General features: G+C 32.7%; 1 protein-coding gene across 2 annotated transcripts in view; it reads left to right on the forward strand.

Annotated features, from left to right (window-relative positions):
* LOC129797979 (uncharacterized) overlaps positions 1-20,762 on the forward strand; it is a 183,530-nt gene that overhangs the window by 22,146 nt on the left and 140,622 nt on the right. For both annotated transcript variants that reach the window (XM_055840893.1, XM_055840895.1), the window contains exons 2-3: positions 9,878-10,144; positions 16,541-16,700. In XM_055840893.1, the coding sequence (XP_055696868.1) occupies positions 9,938-10,144; positions 16,541-16,700 (367 nt within the window). In that variant the 5' untranslated portion in view covers positions 9,878-9,937. The remainder of the gene's footprint in view (positions 1-9,877; positions 10,145-16,540; positions 16,701-20,762) is intronic.

The following is a 20,762-nucleotide window of genomic DNA, read 5'->3' on the forward strand; positions in this document are numbered from 1 at the left end:
GTACAGTTTGTATGTAATGCTGCAATAATAAGTTCCAAGAGAGCGGATGGACTTATGATAGCCGGTCGTCTTGATATCAATTCAGTTCAAGTTTCTCTTGGGTTTCAAGTCATCTTCTGCAAGAGCCACGATTTGAAACATCGTGATTATATTTAACATTACCACAATTTCATACGAAATGCCTTTTACTTATTCGCAACAGCACAATTTCGTGGATATGCTTTAGGAGACACTAAACACTCAGTTTCACAAAGATTTGGTTTCATGTGCCAGGTCGATGACTCTTGATGTCTTTTCAAAATAAACATACCACATGAGAGATATATAGTTTCTGCCCAGAACCTTCTATATTAAATGTTGGCATTCATCATACAATCTCATGTCACAGATATATCCGACAGAAAAGTCTTCTCATGCAATTTTAAATTTTTTTTTAGTATTTTCTAAGTTATTTTTTACCCATGCCATTATAACACTGAGAAAAAAGAGGCTGCGATTAACTTTCACACTTTTTGGGTGTAAAAATATATCAACATTTTTTAATGTTAATTTTATACCTTTTAAGAGTAAAATCAACATGAAAGAAGGGTAAATTTAACCCATAATACACCTAAAATGGGTAATATTTACACCGATTTCGGATCAATAATGCAGGATGAAATTAACATTTCCGGAATGTTATTTTGACTTTTTCGGATTTCTCTCAGTGATGCTTTCAAGGTTATGAAAATTATTATAGTTGTACAAAAAGAAAATTTTGAAACATAGGGGTAATTGGGGCACCTTTTTAAATTGCGGTAGATTTGAAATTAAACTTATTATGATATAATGCTCAACAACGCAATTGCGAAACTTAATTACTTCATAAGGCTCAAATCCATTCAAAATTATGAGAAAAAGCCCTTTATCAAAGCTGCCCCACTTCTCCCTACTGGTAGAAAAAAAATCTTTTACTAATCTGTAGGTATTATTATTATTATTTTTTATATTTTAACAAAAGAATAATAGAAAACAATACTTACGAGATAACTACAAAAATTGCCATGCTTACACTGAGAAAAATCCGAAAACGTTAAAATAACATTACGGAAATGTTTATTTTATCCTGCAGTATTAATCCAAAATCGGTGTAAATATTATGCTTTTTAGGTGTATTAGGGTAAGTTAAAGTTACCCTTTTTCATGTTAATTTTACCCTTAAAAAGGTGTAAAATTAACATTAAAAAATGTTGATATATTTTTACACCTAAAAAGTGTGAAATTTACGAGGAAAAAAGTTAATCGCACCCTCTTTTTTTCTCAGTGTAAAAAAGCATGTATGACCGAACTTTTCGACTAAAAATTAAAAATTGAGAGTCTTTGTCAGCGCCACTCGCGGGAGAAAATAGCGCCCTCACGTGGAGAAAGAGTTTGCTTGAAAAAAGTTACAGTATCATGAAAGTTTTTTTTAATTTTAGATCTGTCTTGTTTATTTGCTTTCTTACTAACTTCTTTATATACAAAACAGAGGGGAATAATAACTTTTCGATACTATCGAATCGATAATATCGATAAATCTATATCTCCTACATTAAATCAATGACGACTTTTTACGCATCGTTAGGCCATTTCCTAGACATTCTTAAGAAAATGTGACTGTTGCTAAGTATCTATATTAGCTACAAAAAATATCGCTATCGTTCAAATTTTTCAGAATCGACAGTCGATACTATCGAAAATAAGTTATCATGTCACCCAGGTTTACTTAAATGCTGGGAATAGAATAATGAAAATAGGAAGACGAACACTTCCTCCGGTTGCGTCAGGGTTGTTTATCTTCTCAGGACAAGAAAAACACGTAGATCTTTGCCAAAGCTTTCGACGCTAACAACGCGCCTTCCTCAGTGGCTAAAAGGCTAAAAGTTTCCTCATTAGGAGCGGAGGAGATAAAATACGACAATTTTCAGAGACATTGTTCACGATTTTCAGTGAGTTGATAAAACAAAGAAATGTAGTTTGATTGTCTCGAATAAAATTTCCCTCCTTTTAGCCACTGAGGAAGGCGCGTTGTTAGCGTCGAAAGCTTTGGCAAAGATCTACGTGTTTTTCTTGTCCTGAGAAGATAAACAACCCTGACGCAACCGGAGGAAGTGTTCGTCTTCCTATTTTCATTACCATTTCTCACGTCAGTACCTATACAATTGGGAATAGAATATTCCACAAATTCGAGAACACTAAAACAGCCATTCATTTATTTAAATTTAAATACGACACATGACTTAACAGATTTGGCCATATGGTTGAAGTTAAATTCGTAGCTATTTGATTAGAGTACAATAGGTTTATTTGGAATCAAACCTAAATTCGAAATTTGAGAATTTTTCAATATTTCATATGGGTAAAGCAAAAAACATCGGAAGAAATAATTCTAATATTAGGCTTGCTCTTCTTTATAGTGTTCTTTTTTTTGGTTTTTTGAGAGAGGAAAACTTAAAATTCCAATTTAGATTAAATTCCAAATTTTAATTTTTCGGCTCACAATTGCGTATCACAGTAAGGGAGCATCTAAACGGGGGATTTTATTTCGAAACCGCCATTTTGACACAAAAATCCCCCACTGAGCTTTAGACCGGTGCATTTTTGCCTATCTTTCGACGCTTAAAATCTCCCTCTTCGAAACCACATTTTGGTTATGTTCGAATATTTTGATATTTCAAGAGATTTTAATTTTTTTTTGTGTTTCAAGAGATGTTTTTCTCGTGAACTATTTTCTAAAAAGTCTAAAAGCAGGTTAAATGGGTAAAATATGGACACGGTATCGATCACTCTTCTGAATGTATCGTTTAATCTTTATTAGAATATGGTCGAATTGTTAAATAGACATCCTTAAATAAAAATAAAGAAATAGTCGAAATAATTAAATAGAATAAAGTTGATTTATAGAAAAATAAAAGCTTAGGATATTTTCTTAATTTAGCAACAATATTGGCGTAAAATCCTGCGGTAGGACGGTTTTGATATAGAAGATGGGTGCCCCATCTCCTCTTCCTTATAAAGTGTTCGTCACCCAGGCATAAATATTAACTTTACCACTCTTTAGCAAATTCTTTGATTGTAAAACATTGTGTGATTGACGTTTGAAATGTTTCGAAATAAAATAGAAAGTCTTCCAGACTATCTATTTTAGTTAGAGCACACTTGGAGAATTTATAACAAAGGGTGGAGAAAATTTATCTTAGGAATGAACCACTAGGGGAGATTTCCCGAGACTCACCGGTGCATAGCACAGTGCGGTGGATTTCGAAATCCCCCCGTATAGAAGATGCCTAAGAGCTAAGAGGTGTATTTCGAAATACCCTTGTTTAAACAAGTTCATTTGGATAAATTGTCGGTAATGTCCGAAAATTCAAATTAAAATAGGAATAACTCAATTATATTTCCTAATTCCGTTCTATTTTTATGCAATCTACTGTAAGAGTATTCTATGGTTTTTTTTTGTGTCAGTCAACTTTATGGGTGACTATTTATAAAATGATAAGCCTAGAGTAAAACTGATGCACCAAAAAAAGGGACCACTGCAACGTTATGCATCAAACTCTCGTTGTGCATATTAATTTTCTTTTTGGAACCAATTGACAAGTTGGCCCCCTCTGCGGTGTTCACCAAAAAAAAAACTATGGAGCAACAGTGAATTGTGGAGATTTTATTTTATTTAAAATTTAGTCTGTGAGAGACTATTTTTGCATTTTACAAAGTTAACATTTCCATGGAGTATTTTTGGGGTGTTTTTTTTTTTTATTATGAGTTCTGTGAATCTGCTGCAGTCACCTCCAGCGTCCAACACCGTCAGAAATTTGGGATGGGATCTCATTTCCGAACTCAAACACACATGTGAAGTTCTTCCTCCAACTTGTCCATTTCAGCTCAACATTTCCACATTTTATCTCACCCTTTGGCGCATTATTATCACTTTTCCAAGTGGTCATGTTCTAGTTCTTTTACCACAACGAATAATTATGTGGCTAGAGTTTTGTCTTTTCAATTTCCCGCCTTTCTCTACCTCTTTTACGTGGAATAATTCACCTCTGGAAGTGGAGTGGAAAAGTAAAATGTGTCAACACTAGTCTAGTTTTTTTTCTTCTTGCTTATTCCTCTCAACATTTCAAATTGGTCTCTTTTTATATGTCTTAAATACCGTTTTACACATATGCTTTCCTAACACAATTCCTACCATCTCCTTTCATTACGCTTCAATTCCATGTGCAATGGTTACAGTTTGAAGTAGATCGTCTCGACTGAAGCATAACCAACACAGAGTTTTGCTAAGAGAGAAAAACAACATTTCTCCAGCACTTCTGTCGCGCAATTATACTCTTTATTGCGGACTTTTATTGCATTCTACTGATTCTACTAGTTTGTACATTTGCCGTTAATTATCTCGGACTTTGCATTACGGCCTATAATTTCATTTGTCAGTGAATTGCTGGAAAGTTTCAACTTTCCGTCCATTGGTCTGGATTTCCCAACAAAAAAAAATGTTCCCATGGCACCAGTTTCAGCGAAACAACCCAAAGTCACATATTATTTTGGAAATTTATAAGAATTGTCATGGAACTTGTTCAGTATGATTTGCAAAAAAATCTGTTACTTCTTTTATTCTCTGGTTTATGTTTCTTGCCAAAAACCTAATGTTGGATACGTGAAGAATCAACCAAAATTGGAGAATATTTAGGGTAAGTGTGCCAAATTCCGGCCAGCTTGCAATTTCGGCCACCTTTTTTGTTCCTCAAATTTCCATGAACTTTCAGATTTTACGTACTCTAGAGATTATACAAAGCAAATAACAAAAAATGTAGCTTAGACAAACGAGATGACATGAAAAAGATATTGTAAAAATTCCTGAAAGGCAAGGAACTATGAGAATGAAGGTGGCCGAAATAGGGCACCAAAGCTATGTCTACATTTTTATTCATTTTAAAATGTATTAAGAATGATTTTAGAGTAAATAAAGACGATAAACTGTCCACAAGGTTCTATGCAACACTCCTTGAATAGAAGGAATAAAAAAAATCAATTTCTATTAAAGATATTACACTTCAAACTTGAGACTTTGGCGCTTGCATGAAACTATGCCGAAATTTTTTCACACTTACCCTAGCACACAAAAAAAACAAGCATAGAAAATATAATTTTGAGAATATTATGCTATAAAAAATTATTCAGATTTTGCTTGGATTAATAGATTAAACTAGATTAAACTACTTAATCTAGAAATTGTTCTATTTCGAGTCATTTGTATGCCCTCAGTTTACTTATCTGCTATAAAAATTACTATTTTTATATTTTTTTTTCTATCTCAGAATATGTTATGCCATCTTTTATCTACTAATAGAATTTTTCACTCATTTTCATAAAAAAAATATTCATAAATTCAATAATAGATTAACGTTAAGATTAAAATTTATACATGAAACAGATTTTTAGATGGAGATGGCTAATCTGTTTATTACAGAGTTGATTTATTATTTCATATGCTAAAAAGACTAAAAAAAAATGTGAACTTGACCCGAAATTAGTTTAAGGACAGAATCACATTGACAGTCAAATTCTCACCGTCACCGTCAAAGCCTTACCATTTTTCCTTAAATTACGCATTTTCATTGAAATTCCTACACTGAGAGAAATCCGAAAAAGTTAAAAAAACATTCCAGAAATGTTTATTTTACCCTGAAGTATCGATCTTAAATACGTGTAAATATTACCCTTTTTAGGTGTATTAGGGGTTAAAGTTGCCCTTTTTCATGTTGATTTTACCATTTAAAGGTGTAAAATTAACATTAAAAAATGTTGATATAATTTTACACCTAAAAAGTGTTAAAGTCATGACAAAAAAAAGTTAATCGTAGCCTCTTTTTTTCTCAGTGTAGCAAATTCTCGATTACCATATACCTTATCTTATACTCTCACTTTAACACTACACACAGAAAAATCTTCGAATAAAAATAAGAAATTTTCACTTAAATCATACTAAAATAAGGGTAAATTTTGCTCCAAGTAATTCGATTTCTTAATTTTAGGTAAAATTACTAAAAGTTATCTAACAGTCCATATCCATAGGATTAATTTAAGTAACTGGTAGATTAAAAATTTCTAAAATCTTTATATCATTTTAGAATATTACGGATTAATAATAGTTTAAAATAGGGTTATTTCTAGAATATCGAGAGGATCAATTTCAGTAACTGGAGGATTAATATTAGAAACTATCAGGATTGTTTTTAGAATATCCAAAGGGTAAATTTTAGTAACCTGATGGGTTAATTTTAGTAATACTCGGGATTGATTTTAGAATATCTAAGTGATAAATTTTAGTAGCCTGGAAGGTTAATTTTAGTAACCTGTGAGTTAATATTAGTAAATTTAAGGATTAATTTTAGTAACTTTCAGGATTGAATTTAGAATATCTTTAGAATGGTTTAGTAACTTTCTGGATTAATTTTAATAACATTTAGGATTGGTTTTAGAATATCGAGGGGATCAATTTTAGTAATCTGATAGGTTAATTTTAGTAATCAATTTTAGTAACCTGGGAGTTAATGTTAGTAGCATTTAGGATTGATTTTAGAATACCATGGGGGTTGAATTTCAGTAACTGCGGGGGGGTTTAAAATTAGTAACTTTCAGGATTAATTTTAGTAACATTCAGGATTTATTTTAGAATATCGAGGAGGTCAATTTAAGTAACCTGTGGGTTAATTTTAGTAATTTTCAGGATTGATTTTAGAATAGTAATGGGATCAATTTTAGTAACCTGGGGGGTTAGTCTTAGTAACTGTAAGGCCCTTGACAGACCTGAGGATTAGCCGAGAGACGGCTTAGCGTAATTATACTCGAAATAATGATTAGACAACATTTCCATCATTTTCCACTAAGTCGTCTCTCGGCTTAAGTCGTAAGTGTGTCTAGGGCATAAGGATTAATTTTAGTAACATTCATGATTGATTTTAGAATATTGAGGGAATCAATTTTAGTAACCTGGGGGTTATTTTAGAAACTTTCTGGATCAATTATATTAATTTTCAGGATTGATTTCATAATATCGAAGAGGATCAATTTTAAATTTTAATAACATGGGGGTTAATTTTAGTACCTTTCGGGATTAATTTTAATATATTATTATTGTATAATAAATATAATATTCCGAAAAAGTAAATTTGTCCTTAAGGTCCTTCAGGGGTTACGTATGTCTCGCAGACTAAATGAAAACAGCATATTTTCTTATCATCTTTTTTTGACGAAATAAAAAAAAATAAAAATTAAAGTCCTTTAGAGCCCAAATTAGCTCAGGCCGACCCTTTAGAATATTCAGCCTGTAGAATTTGGTAGTAAAGTAGTAGATTTGGTTTTGCAAATTAGTTGCTTGTAATCCATAGATGTTATTAGTGCATCTCAAAACAAAATATTTTATTTCATATCAAAAATAATCCTTTTCCAAAAGTTGATCATTTTTCATCAGCCAAAAATTTCTTGATAAATTTGAAAAAGTGGCTCCAAATGGTAATATACATACATTTTTAATAATAAAATGAAATTTTTTTAAGTGCAATAATAACCTATGGATTGCAAGTAACTTATTTGCAAAAAGAAACATTTTAAAAAGTTTTTTTTTTCTATAATTTTTTTCCACCTGATTTCTCGAATATAGCTTTGTCAAGAAACTTATGGCCTGGCCGGTACTGTAACTGCTTTTGAACTGGTATTCTTGAGTACACTGAACTGGTAATACTGAACACTTGAACTGGTATTCAGAGGTACAGAACTGAAACAATTTCATATTTGAGTAATAGCGACACCGTTGTCTTAATATTTGTGACTAACCTCTTATGTAATGTCTTATGGCTTTTTAACCTTTTAAGAACCAATAGTTCACCAATTACCAAGCCAATTACTAATCTAGCAATCTGAAAGATACTAGTGTTTTACTTTATTACGTTTTGCATTGCAAAAATTTTCCGCGTCCATCGCCGTCTTATTATTGATGATTACATGTCTCCATTTCAAAACACCGGAAAAGCTTTTTGTGGCATCTGCTGGCATCCGAGTAGTAACAAGAGAGGAGTATAGGATGAGAGTGAAATACTGGTTTATTAGATCCAGAGCCTTACATAGATACATAGTATATGGAATTCTGTGGCAGGACTGTTAACTTCTAGTCTAGATACGTTTGATATATTGAACTTTCTCTATCACATTACACTTTTTAGATTGTATTCTATGTAGATCTTTATGCCTTCGACATACCTTTTACACTAGCAAAATTTATGAAAACAATATTTACATCGTTTTGTTATTTTTAAATGTGTTGCATATATCTTATTTCGCCCTTTCCACTTCCCTTCTTTTTGTAAAGCATCATGTAAAATTCAATTTAATTTTAAGTTTGAAAAATTAGACAAGTGCAACATGCTTGAAAAGCAAAGAGAAGATATTTTTCAAAACTTTGTTTTTTTTTATTAATTTTCGAAATCGAACTAAAATGTGTGATGGAGGTATTAATATTTCTTTTCTAATATTTAATTTACAATATTCATATCAATCTCTACAAAAAAAATGGTGAAGAAAAAACATAATCAAAAAACTATTCCCACGTTAAATATATTATAATTTAATGCTTATGAATAAATATTAGAACGCCTAATCGTACAATATTTATTCTAAATTTAGAGAAAATATATTCATTGACCCACAATGATTTTATGACATAGAATTCCCGTTAAATCAATAAATGTTGGTGCGATTATGATAAACTTCAATCATTTATGCGTCAAATTATTTATGCATGCCACTGTATTGAAGCAGTCAGAGTCATTAACAGTTCAGGGGGAAAACACGACAAACTGCTTCACTTTCTACAATTTATGATCTTGATCTCGGACCCGAGAAAGGAGAAATGCTGAAATTTGAGAAAGACGAGAAACATCTCAAAAGCATCTTTTAAGCTAATTGGTAGTTCGATTAAACATGTTTTCCCATCAGTAGCGTTTGAGACAAAAAAAAGCTATATTTATAATCCTAGCAAAATTAAAAAGAGAATAAAACAAGAATTCCAAGATAGGCAATTATGGCTTTCGGATACGATTAATGCTGTGACATTGCGTGAGATTTTGCTCTCCATTCTCAGGTAATATTCATCTTGGGCGGTTATTTCAATGGATCAACAGGTTATTATGCTTTTTTTTCTTACTCCATTCATGGAGATTTCAATGTCTCCGCCCAATTGATAGCCTAATGCTCAAATAAAATGTATTCAAATAAGACATAATGATGAATATTTAGTGGCATGTTGAGAGGCTTCTTAAAGTATTGAATGTAGGCAATGTGTAGCGATCATTCAATTAATATTAATTCGGTGAGACTCTTGTGAGGTCAATTATTTTATACCATGTCATTGGGATGATTGAGCAGATGTTACAACACAATTTCGCCATCTTCCACCCACTTAATTCATTCAAGTGTCAGGATAATGAAATAATCTTTGTAAATTGAATTAAATTTTATATTAAAGTAAATGTATGGGCAAAATGGGTCTCCCGCTCTTGTGCCAACCTTTCCACATTGAGATTACCCTCTGCGAATTGCGTAACTCCGGCATCCCAATCTACTTTATTAGGGAAGATATAGAAAGTTAGACGTGCAAAAAAAAAGCAAAACGACTCCCGGGACCAAGCAAAAATGGTAATTTATGTTCAAATCGTGTCTTACCTTTTTTTCCACCCAGAGTGATGTGACCAACTTTAAGCGACAAAAGCCAAATAAATTTATATGCGTGTATATCTGCTTCGTTCTCACTTTCACCATCACTTTCATCTCATACTCTTCTTCCATTGCAAATTTCCAGATGCGGACGTTTCCATTGGTTGTTCTGAATAGCCCTGAGGAGCGGTGAAGACAGTCCAGGATGACCTCACTTCGCAAATCAGCATCCTTTAGATCACGAATTCCAGTTAGACGAGCAAAAGTGCCTCTTCGCCGATGCAGTAGTCCCCAGCCCATTGTTTCCTGGGGACACAAAACTCATCACTTCTGGTCGCCTGAACGACGATACTCATCCTCATCCAGCTACTCCAGCAGCGATGAGAGTGAGGAATCCGAAGCACCATTACAGGTGAGATTATTAGTCAAAGATGAGGATTACCCGCCTTCTACCGCCCCTTAATCTCCCTAATATAATTTAACCATTAGAAGTTATCAGTTGAGTTATTTAATAAAAATCAAATTTTATGTAAAAGTTGATATTTCAAATTCAATCCACAAATTTTTAAGACTAAGAATCAGGGGGTAAATAGATCTGCCACTTCGGATGCTTATCAGCCGGTAAATGTGATTGATTAGCCTTATCTACCACAATTAGTCCTTTAAGGGTAAGATGCTTTTCACTAACCGAAAAATAGGAACTAAAATAAAACCGATAAACAGAATCTATGAAACGTTTTGCATCTAACCCTTGAAAATCAGACAGACGAGGCTTCAGCGTTTTTTTACTTGTATGGACGACTGAAACCTACACTGAGGGAAATGGATCTGGGAGCCGGGGTTAGAAAGAGGTGTTGAATATGCACTATAGCAATCGGGGTTTAGATTCACACCAAAAAAGCGGGGAAAAGGTGAAATTTACACCAAGTTTGTTTAACGAAAATTAACTCCGCCGAGTGTTATATCTACACCAGTTCATACAATTTGTGAAAATCACATAAAAAGGTATTTTTCGTCACCTAGGACAATCGCAGAGATGTCTTGGACGAATGTAATACAATTTTGTCTCATTACAATATGAGAAAAATATAATAACTGTATTATTAAAGGAAATAATTCGTTATAGAAAATTTAAACCTCGTCTAGTGTTAAATTTACACTGCTGGCTATAAAGGTGAGGTACTGCAATATGAGTGTGAAAAGTACACTTAAACAGCGTTTTTGAACACCTCCTTGGGGTTGAAAAATAAATAGACGCTATTAATTTTGCGCATTCCTCTTGATTTCAGTCTTTTATGTGCGTCCATTGTAAACAGTACCGCGTGCCCGCGTGAGTTTTTTTCTTAGTTTTCGTAAAAATATGTGTAATAGGATTAAATTTATACGTGAAAAAGACGGTAAGTGTGTAAATTTATTTCTTATATCGCAAAAAAAAGTGAAATATTTGACAAAAAAGAAAAGAATTTCTATTTTCTATGAAATTGTTGTAACAAATGCTGTGTCGCTTGTAATGCATTCGTTTTTGTATTTACCTTTCCTACTATTATTGTGTAATAATATCTACTTAATTAGTTCCACGATTAGAGACATTTGTTGACTGAGCATCAAGTAATTAAATAAAAAGCTTACGTGCTGACAAAATAACTTAAAATTAAGCCGCAAAATTTCGTTGCAAGCAACACCACAGCATTTCACCCATTTTGTTGCTAGTTATGTCTTGATTAATTTTTATTATACTTTTTTCAGAGTTTCGGCGAAAAGAAACCCTGTTCTGGAGAATTTTTGGAATTAGAATTGCAGCGTTAGTATACATAGATGCCGACATAGACTAGTAGACTATAGACACTGCAGCTGTTGCGACTGTGATGAAATCTGAACCTACAATTCAGAAAATTCTTTGTGGGTATGTAATATATAATTTTGATAATTTTTTTCTTATGGCTTGTTTTCATATCTTTTTAGGCTTTCGTTTAACTATCACAAAATTTGAAAAAAAATGTAATAATGTTAAAGTTATATTCTGGACACGCTGCGCGCTTGGAAACCTATTTTTTGTGGGCCTCAAAGAAACCGTAACTTCTGCCTCTAAAGATTCACTTTACTAAAGGTAACATTTTTACTTAATTTTTTATTATTTTTTTAATTAGAAGTTTCATAATTTTTCTTTATATCATATTTGTTATATGTTTAAAATAACTAAAAATCTTATTCGTTGTTTTGTACGCAAACGATACGCTAAATTATTTGTCGTCTTTTTATTTATTTATTTATATTTTTGCTTTTCTTACTTTTGTTTTCATGAATTTTGGATGGAGATTTTAATTGATTTGATTGCATTAAAATTACCAATACAAATATTAAATAATATTGGTCAGTAAAACAATACTAAATATTTGTAAAACTTAATTTATCTTTTTTAATTAAAGACTTGCTTCATTTTTCTATTTATTAACCGACTGAGTTATTTTTTGATGATCAAGTATTATTTTTTTAATGGAAACAACAACAACTGTTAATTATTATTCCGTTATATTAACAAAAGAAATCAACTTTGAGAAACAAAGTTACTTTTTAAACGACTTTTTCTGAATTCTTGTCTTACAATGTGTAGTCTCTTTTAATTAAAAGTTATATATCGACAGTTCCATTCCATACTATTCTAAGTTGAATTAGAATTATATTACTCCAAGAGATACGTTGTTCCTGAAATTCCTGAAATTTGATGGTCATCCGAAGTCCGGGGTAATGAGATTTCGAAAAAAAAATTATAAGGGTAGCATAGGAAATCGCCAATTTCAATGGTTCTTCTGAAAAGTTGTCATTCTAAGATAGAATAGTAATGGAATGGAACCGTCAGTATTGTTTCTTTTAAAAGTATTTATTTGTCTTCTCCAAATTTAAAGAACTTAGTATGTCTTTTTCGATTTACACAGGACTATTCAACTTGGGCTCTTCAAAACTACACAGGAACTAAAAGAAAATGGAACTGTTTTAGACCCCAAGAAAACCAAATGGCAAAACAACAAGTAGATTAAGTGTGATAACTATCTGCAGGCAGCGTATTCATGTAAAAATAAAAAAATAAATAAATAAAATTTTTTAAAACCAGCTATATTTTTTATTAGGATGAGTGCAATATGTACACTTAATGAGGGTAGTAATATTTACTCTGTGGATAGTGCTACTATAAACCTCAACGTGGTTTATCTAATTTTAATAGTATTGGTGTGATAATAAACCTCGAAGGGGTTTCAAAATCATTTTATGGCGTCGGTGTAAAATCCACACTCGATGGGGTTTGATTTTTCTATTCAATCTTTTTAACCCCCGCCTATTACCAAATTTACTACCGGAGAGGTTTGGTTGATTCGGGGTTAGAATTTGGTGTGAAAAATAACCCCCGATTTGTGCATATTTCACACTCGTATTTCTCTCAGTGTATATAGCCTATAAGGCTTAAAACTTTTAAGAAGCTTTCCTGAAATTACGAATGAATAATATTTTTCGTTCTTATGAAAAAAAAATTTATTATTAATATTTAATTTAATTTTTGTTTATTTATTTAATTTATTTATATATTTTTTATTTATTTTAAAATTATTAATATCATAGTTATTGTACACACTCGGGCTTCGAACACTTCATATAATATTTGTCCCATATTCTTTTTTTTATCGTTTGGTCAGCTAGGGACACGAGAAAGATTATTTATTGTTAAACATAAGAACTTCTATTATTTTTCTTTTATAGATAAAAATCCATCAATATAGATAAATCTTCAAAAAAAAAACACTTCCATTTCTCTATTATATTTCAAACTTATTACACTGCATTTTCGTATAATTATACAAAAAATATATTGAAATCATTTAGGCCGATCGTGTTTATTGATGATCGAAAATTTTAAATTATAATTATTTGAAATTATTTTTGAAAATTTAAGAGAAAAGCAAGAAATCTTTTAATTGATATTTTTAATTAAATAAAATTCATGCGATTTAAAATAAACTAATTAATAAACAGAGGTTTCGAAAAAGTAATAAATACAGTGAACGAAATTCAGTTTCGACGGACCTATAAGAGTGTGTTGTGGGTGGTCTCTAAAAGTGTGATCGACCTAAGATTTAATCATTAATATTTAAATATTTAATATTTAAACATGTAACGACACTCTACAGATTTTCATTGGGATTTAGACCAGCACAAATTGCTGGACAATCCAAAATTTGCAGTTCTTTCTCCTATGGAATCACTCCTTTACAAACTTTGTTTCGTAAAATTTCTCCATTATCCTTCTAGAAAATGACATTATCAATAGCTTAGACTTCGGAAAGCGATACCAGTGCATCCTCAAGTGGTACTCACTGTAGTAACGCTGAATTTTACTTACTGTTCTTATCTATATAGGAATTTATTTTACATTGTTTTGTGTCACGGTTAACCTACTGTAGATACGTAGATACCGTAGACACTGTGCCCCCTCCTGTTCGTAAGCTTTTCTTTACTTGTAGGACTTAAGAATAGTATTTATAGATCCGATCTACCATGTTTGATCGGTGAGAACCGTTCTCGAACATTAGAATTAAAGAAAAATTTACGAACAATAGGGGGTCAAAGTGACCCGCATCTACGGTACTAGTCCCTAAAACCCGAATAGATTCAGGTTTATCCTGAAGAATATTTAGTCTGTGAAATGTGGCAATAAAGATATATCCCAAACTCTCATCCCATACACTAATGCCCTAGACACACTTACAACTTAAGCCGAGAAATGTCTTAACGTAATCAAAATAATGATTTGACTAAATTCTCACCAGTTTCCCACTGACTAAACCACTTCTCGGCTTAATCCCCGAGACGGATTATTAAGAAACTGATGTAAATGTAATCTGATCATTATTTTCATTATAATCACGTTAAGTCGTAAGCGTGTCTAGGGCATAAGGCTTAGGGCCCAAATAGACTCAAGAATTAGATAAAGGAAATTTATGAAAAGGACCTCTAATTGATGATCCTGAGTCCTCAATGTATGACAGTTTGGGATAAATCTTTGCTACCAAATTCTACAGGCTAAATATTCTAAAGGATCGGCCTAAGCTAATTTGGGCCCTAAAGGACTTAATTTTTTTTTTATTTTGTCGAAAAAAGATGTGAAGAAAATATGCTGATTTCTTTTAGTCTGCGAGACCTACGTAACCCCTTAAGGACCTTAAGGATAAATTAACTTTTTCGGAACATTATATTTTCGGAGGGCACTCAATTGGTCAAGTGGTAGAGCACTCGCTCTATGATGCAAGTGTCCCGGGTTCGAATCCTCTTTAGATCACCAGGAATTTTTCTGGCGTTAAACGTGTTCGGATTACATCCAGTGAGCTTCACTGCGCTTGATTCCACGGTCATGGGACTCACAATCTCATCATGTACAAGAAAAAATAATAATGTATGTCTAGAAATCCCTCTCGGGAAGGCCTTGTTCCTTCATGGAATGTTGTGCCAGCATTATTATTATTATATTTTCGGAATACGCCTGAATTATATTTTACCTTACCAATAAAAGAAAAAGACAAGAAGTCGGCTGTCATTAATAGAATTTATACACCTCTCAATCATCACCTAAAGTTAATCTCATATGTTTTCAACAATGTTACTTTCACTCAGGGATTATTTGCAAAGAAGATGTAAGACGAGTTAACCAAGACATTGCATTCTATGCTAAACAAGGTCAAAGTATGTAAAACATTCTTGCCGTCCAATTTATGCGTAGGAATATCACATATAGAATGTATTTCAGATCTTTCATATGAAAGTTCTGTGACATGTGATATCATGATGCCCTCTAGACATTTTTTGATTACTAATTTTTACCATTTATCTTTAAAGTGAATACAACATTTTTCATAGAAATTAGGAATTTTGCCAGAAAATGGATGCTAGAACATTTCTGATGACCTATAGGGCTCAAACTAAGAACTTTTGTATCATAAAACTAGTTATCTATCATTTAACAACCCATAGAATGTCCCATACTTCACTCTAATGCACTCTTCAAACTAGAGACCTATTTCCCGACGGTCTTACATTCCCAAATGGCAACCAATTTTATTGCTCTTTCAGAATCGAAAAGGTCATTTGTCCTAAATAATCCAATCCTAAGTCAAATTTTCTAAAATATCTGAACTGATAAGAAATTATAACAGTTAAGTCATATGGCTAAGCCTTAAGTCTGAAGCCCGTATAACTTTCTTTTTTATATAGAGATGAAATAATAGAGAATGTGGTTAGATGTAAGGACATTTAACAATCTCAACTGAATGACCAAGAGTTATGCTTTTTATTTTATCTATTAGAAGAAAACTTGCATGAACAGTCCATTGAAAAGATTTATGCTCAATACTCTACTAACAAGTTAAAGTTCGGAGAGAGCACTGAAAAATAGAATGCCAAGAGATAAGACAAAGTAAATGCTGTGAGCGTACTGCAAGGTATTAATTTTGAAAAGTTCAAGTGAAAATCTCAAGAAAAAAACCTTCGAATTGAACCTTCGCGAAGTCGAACTCCAATCCGATGGTATTTTCACCATAATCTCTATAGAACATTTCTCTGTGTCTTGAAAATAAATTCCTGTATGGGATGTCTTTTTCCTTTTCAGTCTGTGAAGGGAAAAACAAGAAAATCCCCAAAAGTCCCACTGCATAAGCGCGGTTAATGTTTGCCAAGTGCATACAGGAAACTTTTCATATACATTTTTACCGTATGATACTCCTTACTGCTACACCTTTGCTGATTTCATCTGGTATTCCTCTTGCAGCGTCTTCTGAGACAATCGGCTTCGGCACATCATATGCCACATACAATGGCAACATCAACAGATGCACTGAGCCTCGATGGCCTTTTGGATTCTGTAAGCAGTGGCGGTAGTTTTTCCAGTCCACCGAATACACCGAAGAAATTGCAGCAACATGATGAAGGTAATTCAAAGGGGGTCCCATTGAGCACCTCAAAGCTAATGAAAAATTTAACACTTGAAACAGGGGGCTCTCCCATGGTGCCTTCCACACCATCAGCATAATACTGATATGTGCGTAAAATTGAGCACCATGCAGAGAAAAGTCAAATGACGCACTCACTGGTGTGAACGAGAACATTTTTATGAGAAACATTTCGTCATGGGGAATGGTAGCAGTGTAAAAGTCATTCTTTATGTTCCCCTCTGCAGAATTGTTTCATCTTTTCATGTTTCTTTCCAGCCGTACATGAAAGATAAATAGGGGATTATGGGGCTATTTCAGTAAGAAGTTTGTAGGAGATATTAGGAATTCTTTATTAAAACAAGCTTTAGCGTACAAATAGGGGAAAGCGCGCTATCTTCAAGCTTGGAACAATTCACTTTTTAATATGTTTCAATTGCGTTTGGCCCATTACAAGGGAATGTTGGCATGGTCCGCACAGAGTGAACCTTCAAACAACGCAAATTTTCTTTTTGTTTACAAAGAGCTAGTTCGTCATTTCTTAGCCATAAGATTGAATTATTAAGCTCATGAGACGGGATGAGAAATGGTAAGTCAGCTCTTTGCAAACAAAGAGAAAATTCACATCGTTGGAAGGTTCACTCAATGCGAACCATGCATACATTCTCCTAATATTATTTTTTGAATAACTAGTCCAAAGCCTAAAATTTCCAAAAAAAGAGCTAAGGGGAAATCCATCAAGAACATAGAGAAAATTCAGTTGTACGAAGCTTGAGTATTTTGATTCAACTACACAAAATCGAATATTAAAAAATATACAAATTATTCAGATCTCGTACTCAGTGTCCACTGGTAAAAATAAAAGGGTCAAATTGACCCTTTTCCAAAGGATGGATCATATTTAACTCTTTGAAAGGGTCACCAGGTACCCTTCGAAAGGGTCACGGTTTTGACATCTATTTAATTCCGGAATAAACGAATAAAAAAACAATGAAAAAGTGATCTTTGGTGTTCGCTCAGATGAGAGAAATATGATATCAGTAATAAGTTTACAATAAAACATGATTATTCGTGATAAATGTACATACTAAATTTCAAGAGATACAAAAGTGAACCTTTCAAAAGGGTCAAATACGATCCATCCTTTGGAAAAGGGTCAATTTGACCCTTTTATTTTTACCAGTGTCTTTAGTGAACTTGTCCCTACGATAACTTGTGGTCACTCCACCTTCAAGTACAATAGATCAATAACAGGCCACGTTTAGGGACAGAATCACATTGACAGTAAAACGCTCACCTTATTTCGTTAATTTACGCATTTTCATTGCAATTCTCACGCAAATTCTCGATTACCGTATTACCTTATCTCATACTCGGTGGCACAAGGTGAAAATAATATAAGAAAATTGAAGAAATAAAACAAAAATTTGTTAAACGGTAAGCAAAAAAAACTGTAAGAGAAATTATTCGTACAGTTTTTTTCTCACCGTTTATCAAATCTTCGTTTTATTCTTCAATTTTTTTTTGTTTTTGGGACACCGATGTCCCACTCGTCCTCAAAGGGGTTAAGTCCACATCGGTGGTAAGTTCATAAAGCAGCGAGTTACATATACTGCTCTCTATTTGAGTCCGAGTATTAAAATGGTCCCAATCAACAGCAGATATGGTAAGTGTGCCAAATTTCAGCATAGTTGCATATAATCACCCACCGAAGTCCTAAGTTTGAGATGCAATATTTTTTATTCATTTTGATATTTTTTGTTACTTCCTTTTCGGGAGGGTTGTGTGGAATCTTGAAAACTAGTTTATCATCTTTGTTTTCTTTAAATCACTTGCTAAAATATTAAAAAATTAATAAAAATATGGACATTGCTTTGGGTAGTATTCCGGCCACTTTGAGTGTAATACCGGCCACCTTTTTTCTGACCACCTTTTGCGACGCAACGGATAGAAAATTTCAAAATGTCAAACGGAACGAGTTTAATATTAAGTTTAATACGCTTATATCCACAAGCCCTGAGATCTTCCGTGTAATTTGTCCTGAAGACCTGAAGAGTAGCATCTCAAATTTACGCACGGATTCTCGTAGCAATTGTCCCTTCCTGAACTCTTCCAAGGCATTTTCCACATCATCTTTTTCATAGAAGCAATGGTTTTTTTCTCTGAACATTGTAGAACTCAGAAATTGAAAATAAAACACAAAATGAATAAGAAATTCAGGAAAGCAAAAGATGTTGCCGGAATATACAACACTACCTCACCGGGGAGACGTTCACAAAGTATCTTCTTTTTTACTCGAAATACAGGTTCCAGCTGGGAAATTTCACCAGAAATTTAAAGATTGATTCACTATTAACATAAACTGAAACAATCTTTAATGAAAACTAATCAATTTTTATGAAAAACACCGAAGGAAAACCTTTTGCACTTCACCACAAATCAAGAGACTGCTAGAAACACAATCGATCTGTGACATTTTTTGTAAGACTCTTTTCACACTGAGTTTTTACAACGCAATTTAAATTCAAATTATACCTAAAATTTAACAGTCTTTGTGTTAATACATGCTAAAATGAATAAATATTTAAAAGCAAAATGAATTCATTGACTATTCGAAGATAACATACTTAATTTTAGATAAGAATTGAACACGGATTTTGACCTTTGACTCCTTCTCCTTTATTTTCTCATAAACCGACGTTTCGGAGGGGGTTTCCTCCTTCCTCAGGTATGGAAATTTTTGGGAAAGAACTAGTCACAAAAATTGTTACACTACTTTTTGGACTTTGCACATGAAGCTTTTTCATCAACTGCTCAACAGCGACTGAACAGTTGATGAAAAAGCTTCATGTGCAAAGTCCAAAAAGTAGTGTAACAATTTTTGTGACTAGTTCTTTCCCAAAAATTTCCATACCTGAGGAAGGAGGAAACCCCCTCCGAAACGTCGGTTTATGAGAAAATAAAGGAGAAGGAGTCAAAGGTCAAAATCCGTGTTCAATTCTTATCTATCAAATCTATTGACCGTTAATTATATACTTAATTTTAATTAATTTATTTACATGGGCGAAATTACACTCAAATTGGCCGAAATTAGAATCTGGCCGAAATTTTGCACACTTCCCCTATATTAACGCTAAATACATTTAACTATTGGAATCGTATTGTATTTTTTTAAATATCAAACCTATAGAAACTGTGGTATGTTTTAAAGTAACCAGATTTTTAAGCTCCGCCCACAATCGAAAAATATTCGTTGGAATTGTACCTTTTCCTAAAATTCCACAGTATTTTCTATTATTATGTTCAAAGAGGTTACTTAATTTGGCCATCAAATAATAAATTATTTATTAGAAGTATTTTTATATAGACTCCTACAATCCGGCAAAAACTTAATTATTTTACAAATTAAATATACAAATGTTTTCATTTCTTCCGATAAAATATTCACTCTAGGCCCTATCTATACGACTTGTTCTAAAGTTCAGAACACCAAGGATGCATTTTTATCGCATAATTTTCCCAAAATTTTTGATAAATAGGCCAATTGATTGCTGCAAATTTGATATCTTTAGAGAGGTCTTGAATTTCCTTACAAAATTACGTTCCATCGCAATGTATGTCTTTTCGTTCGAAATGTTATACATTAATTGCTAACATAAAAATGGAGTCAGGGACACAACATCCGAGTGAGACGTCAAATCTCATGCATGATGTACACCACTCTGTCACAATTTCCACAAATACTCCTTGTGGAACAGCTTCCCATTGCAATAGGGTCACTTTAGAAAAATAATTTTGGTATGCTGTCGCTATATAATTGTTATACTGGTTAAAAATATGTTCAATCCGCTTGTACTGCTTGAACACACGATTCACTGCAGCTGCCGATCAGTCGACTACGTAGACTGTACTTATTCACCCTTTGATTTAAAACGATTAAATTTATTAAGAAATTTCAAGATCGTTTATACAATTATATTCAACTTTTGACCTTGAATGACATAAAGAACGGATTACTCAATGTCATTTTCATATATAGACGAAATTTTCCAACATTATTTT

Source organism: Phlebotomus papatasi, chromosome 1, assembly GCF_024763615.1.
Source record: "Phlebotomus papatasi isolate M1 chromosome 1, Ppap_2.1, whole genome shotgun sequence".
NCBI lineage: Eukaryota > Metazoa > Arthropoda > Insecta > Diptera > Psychodidae > Phlebotomus > Phlebotomus papatasi.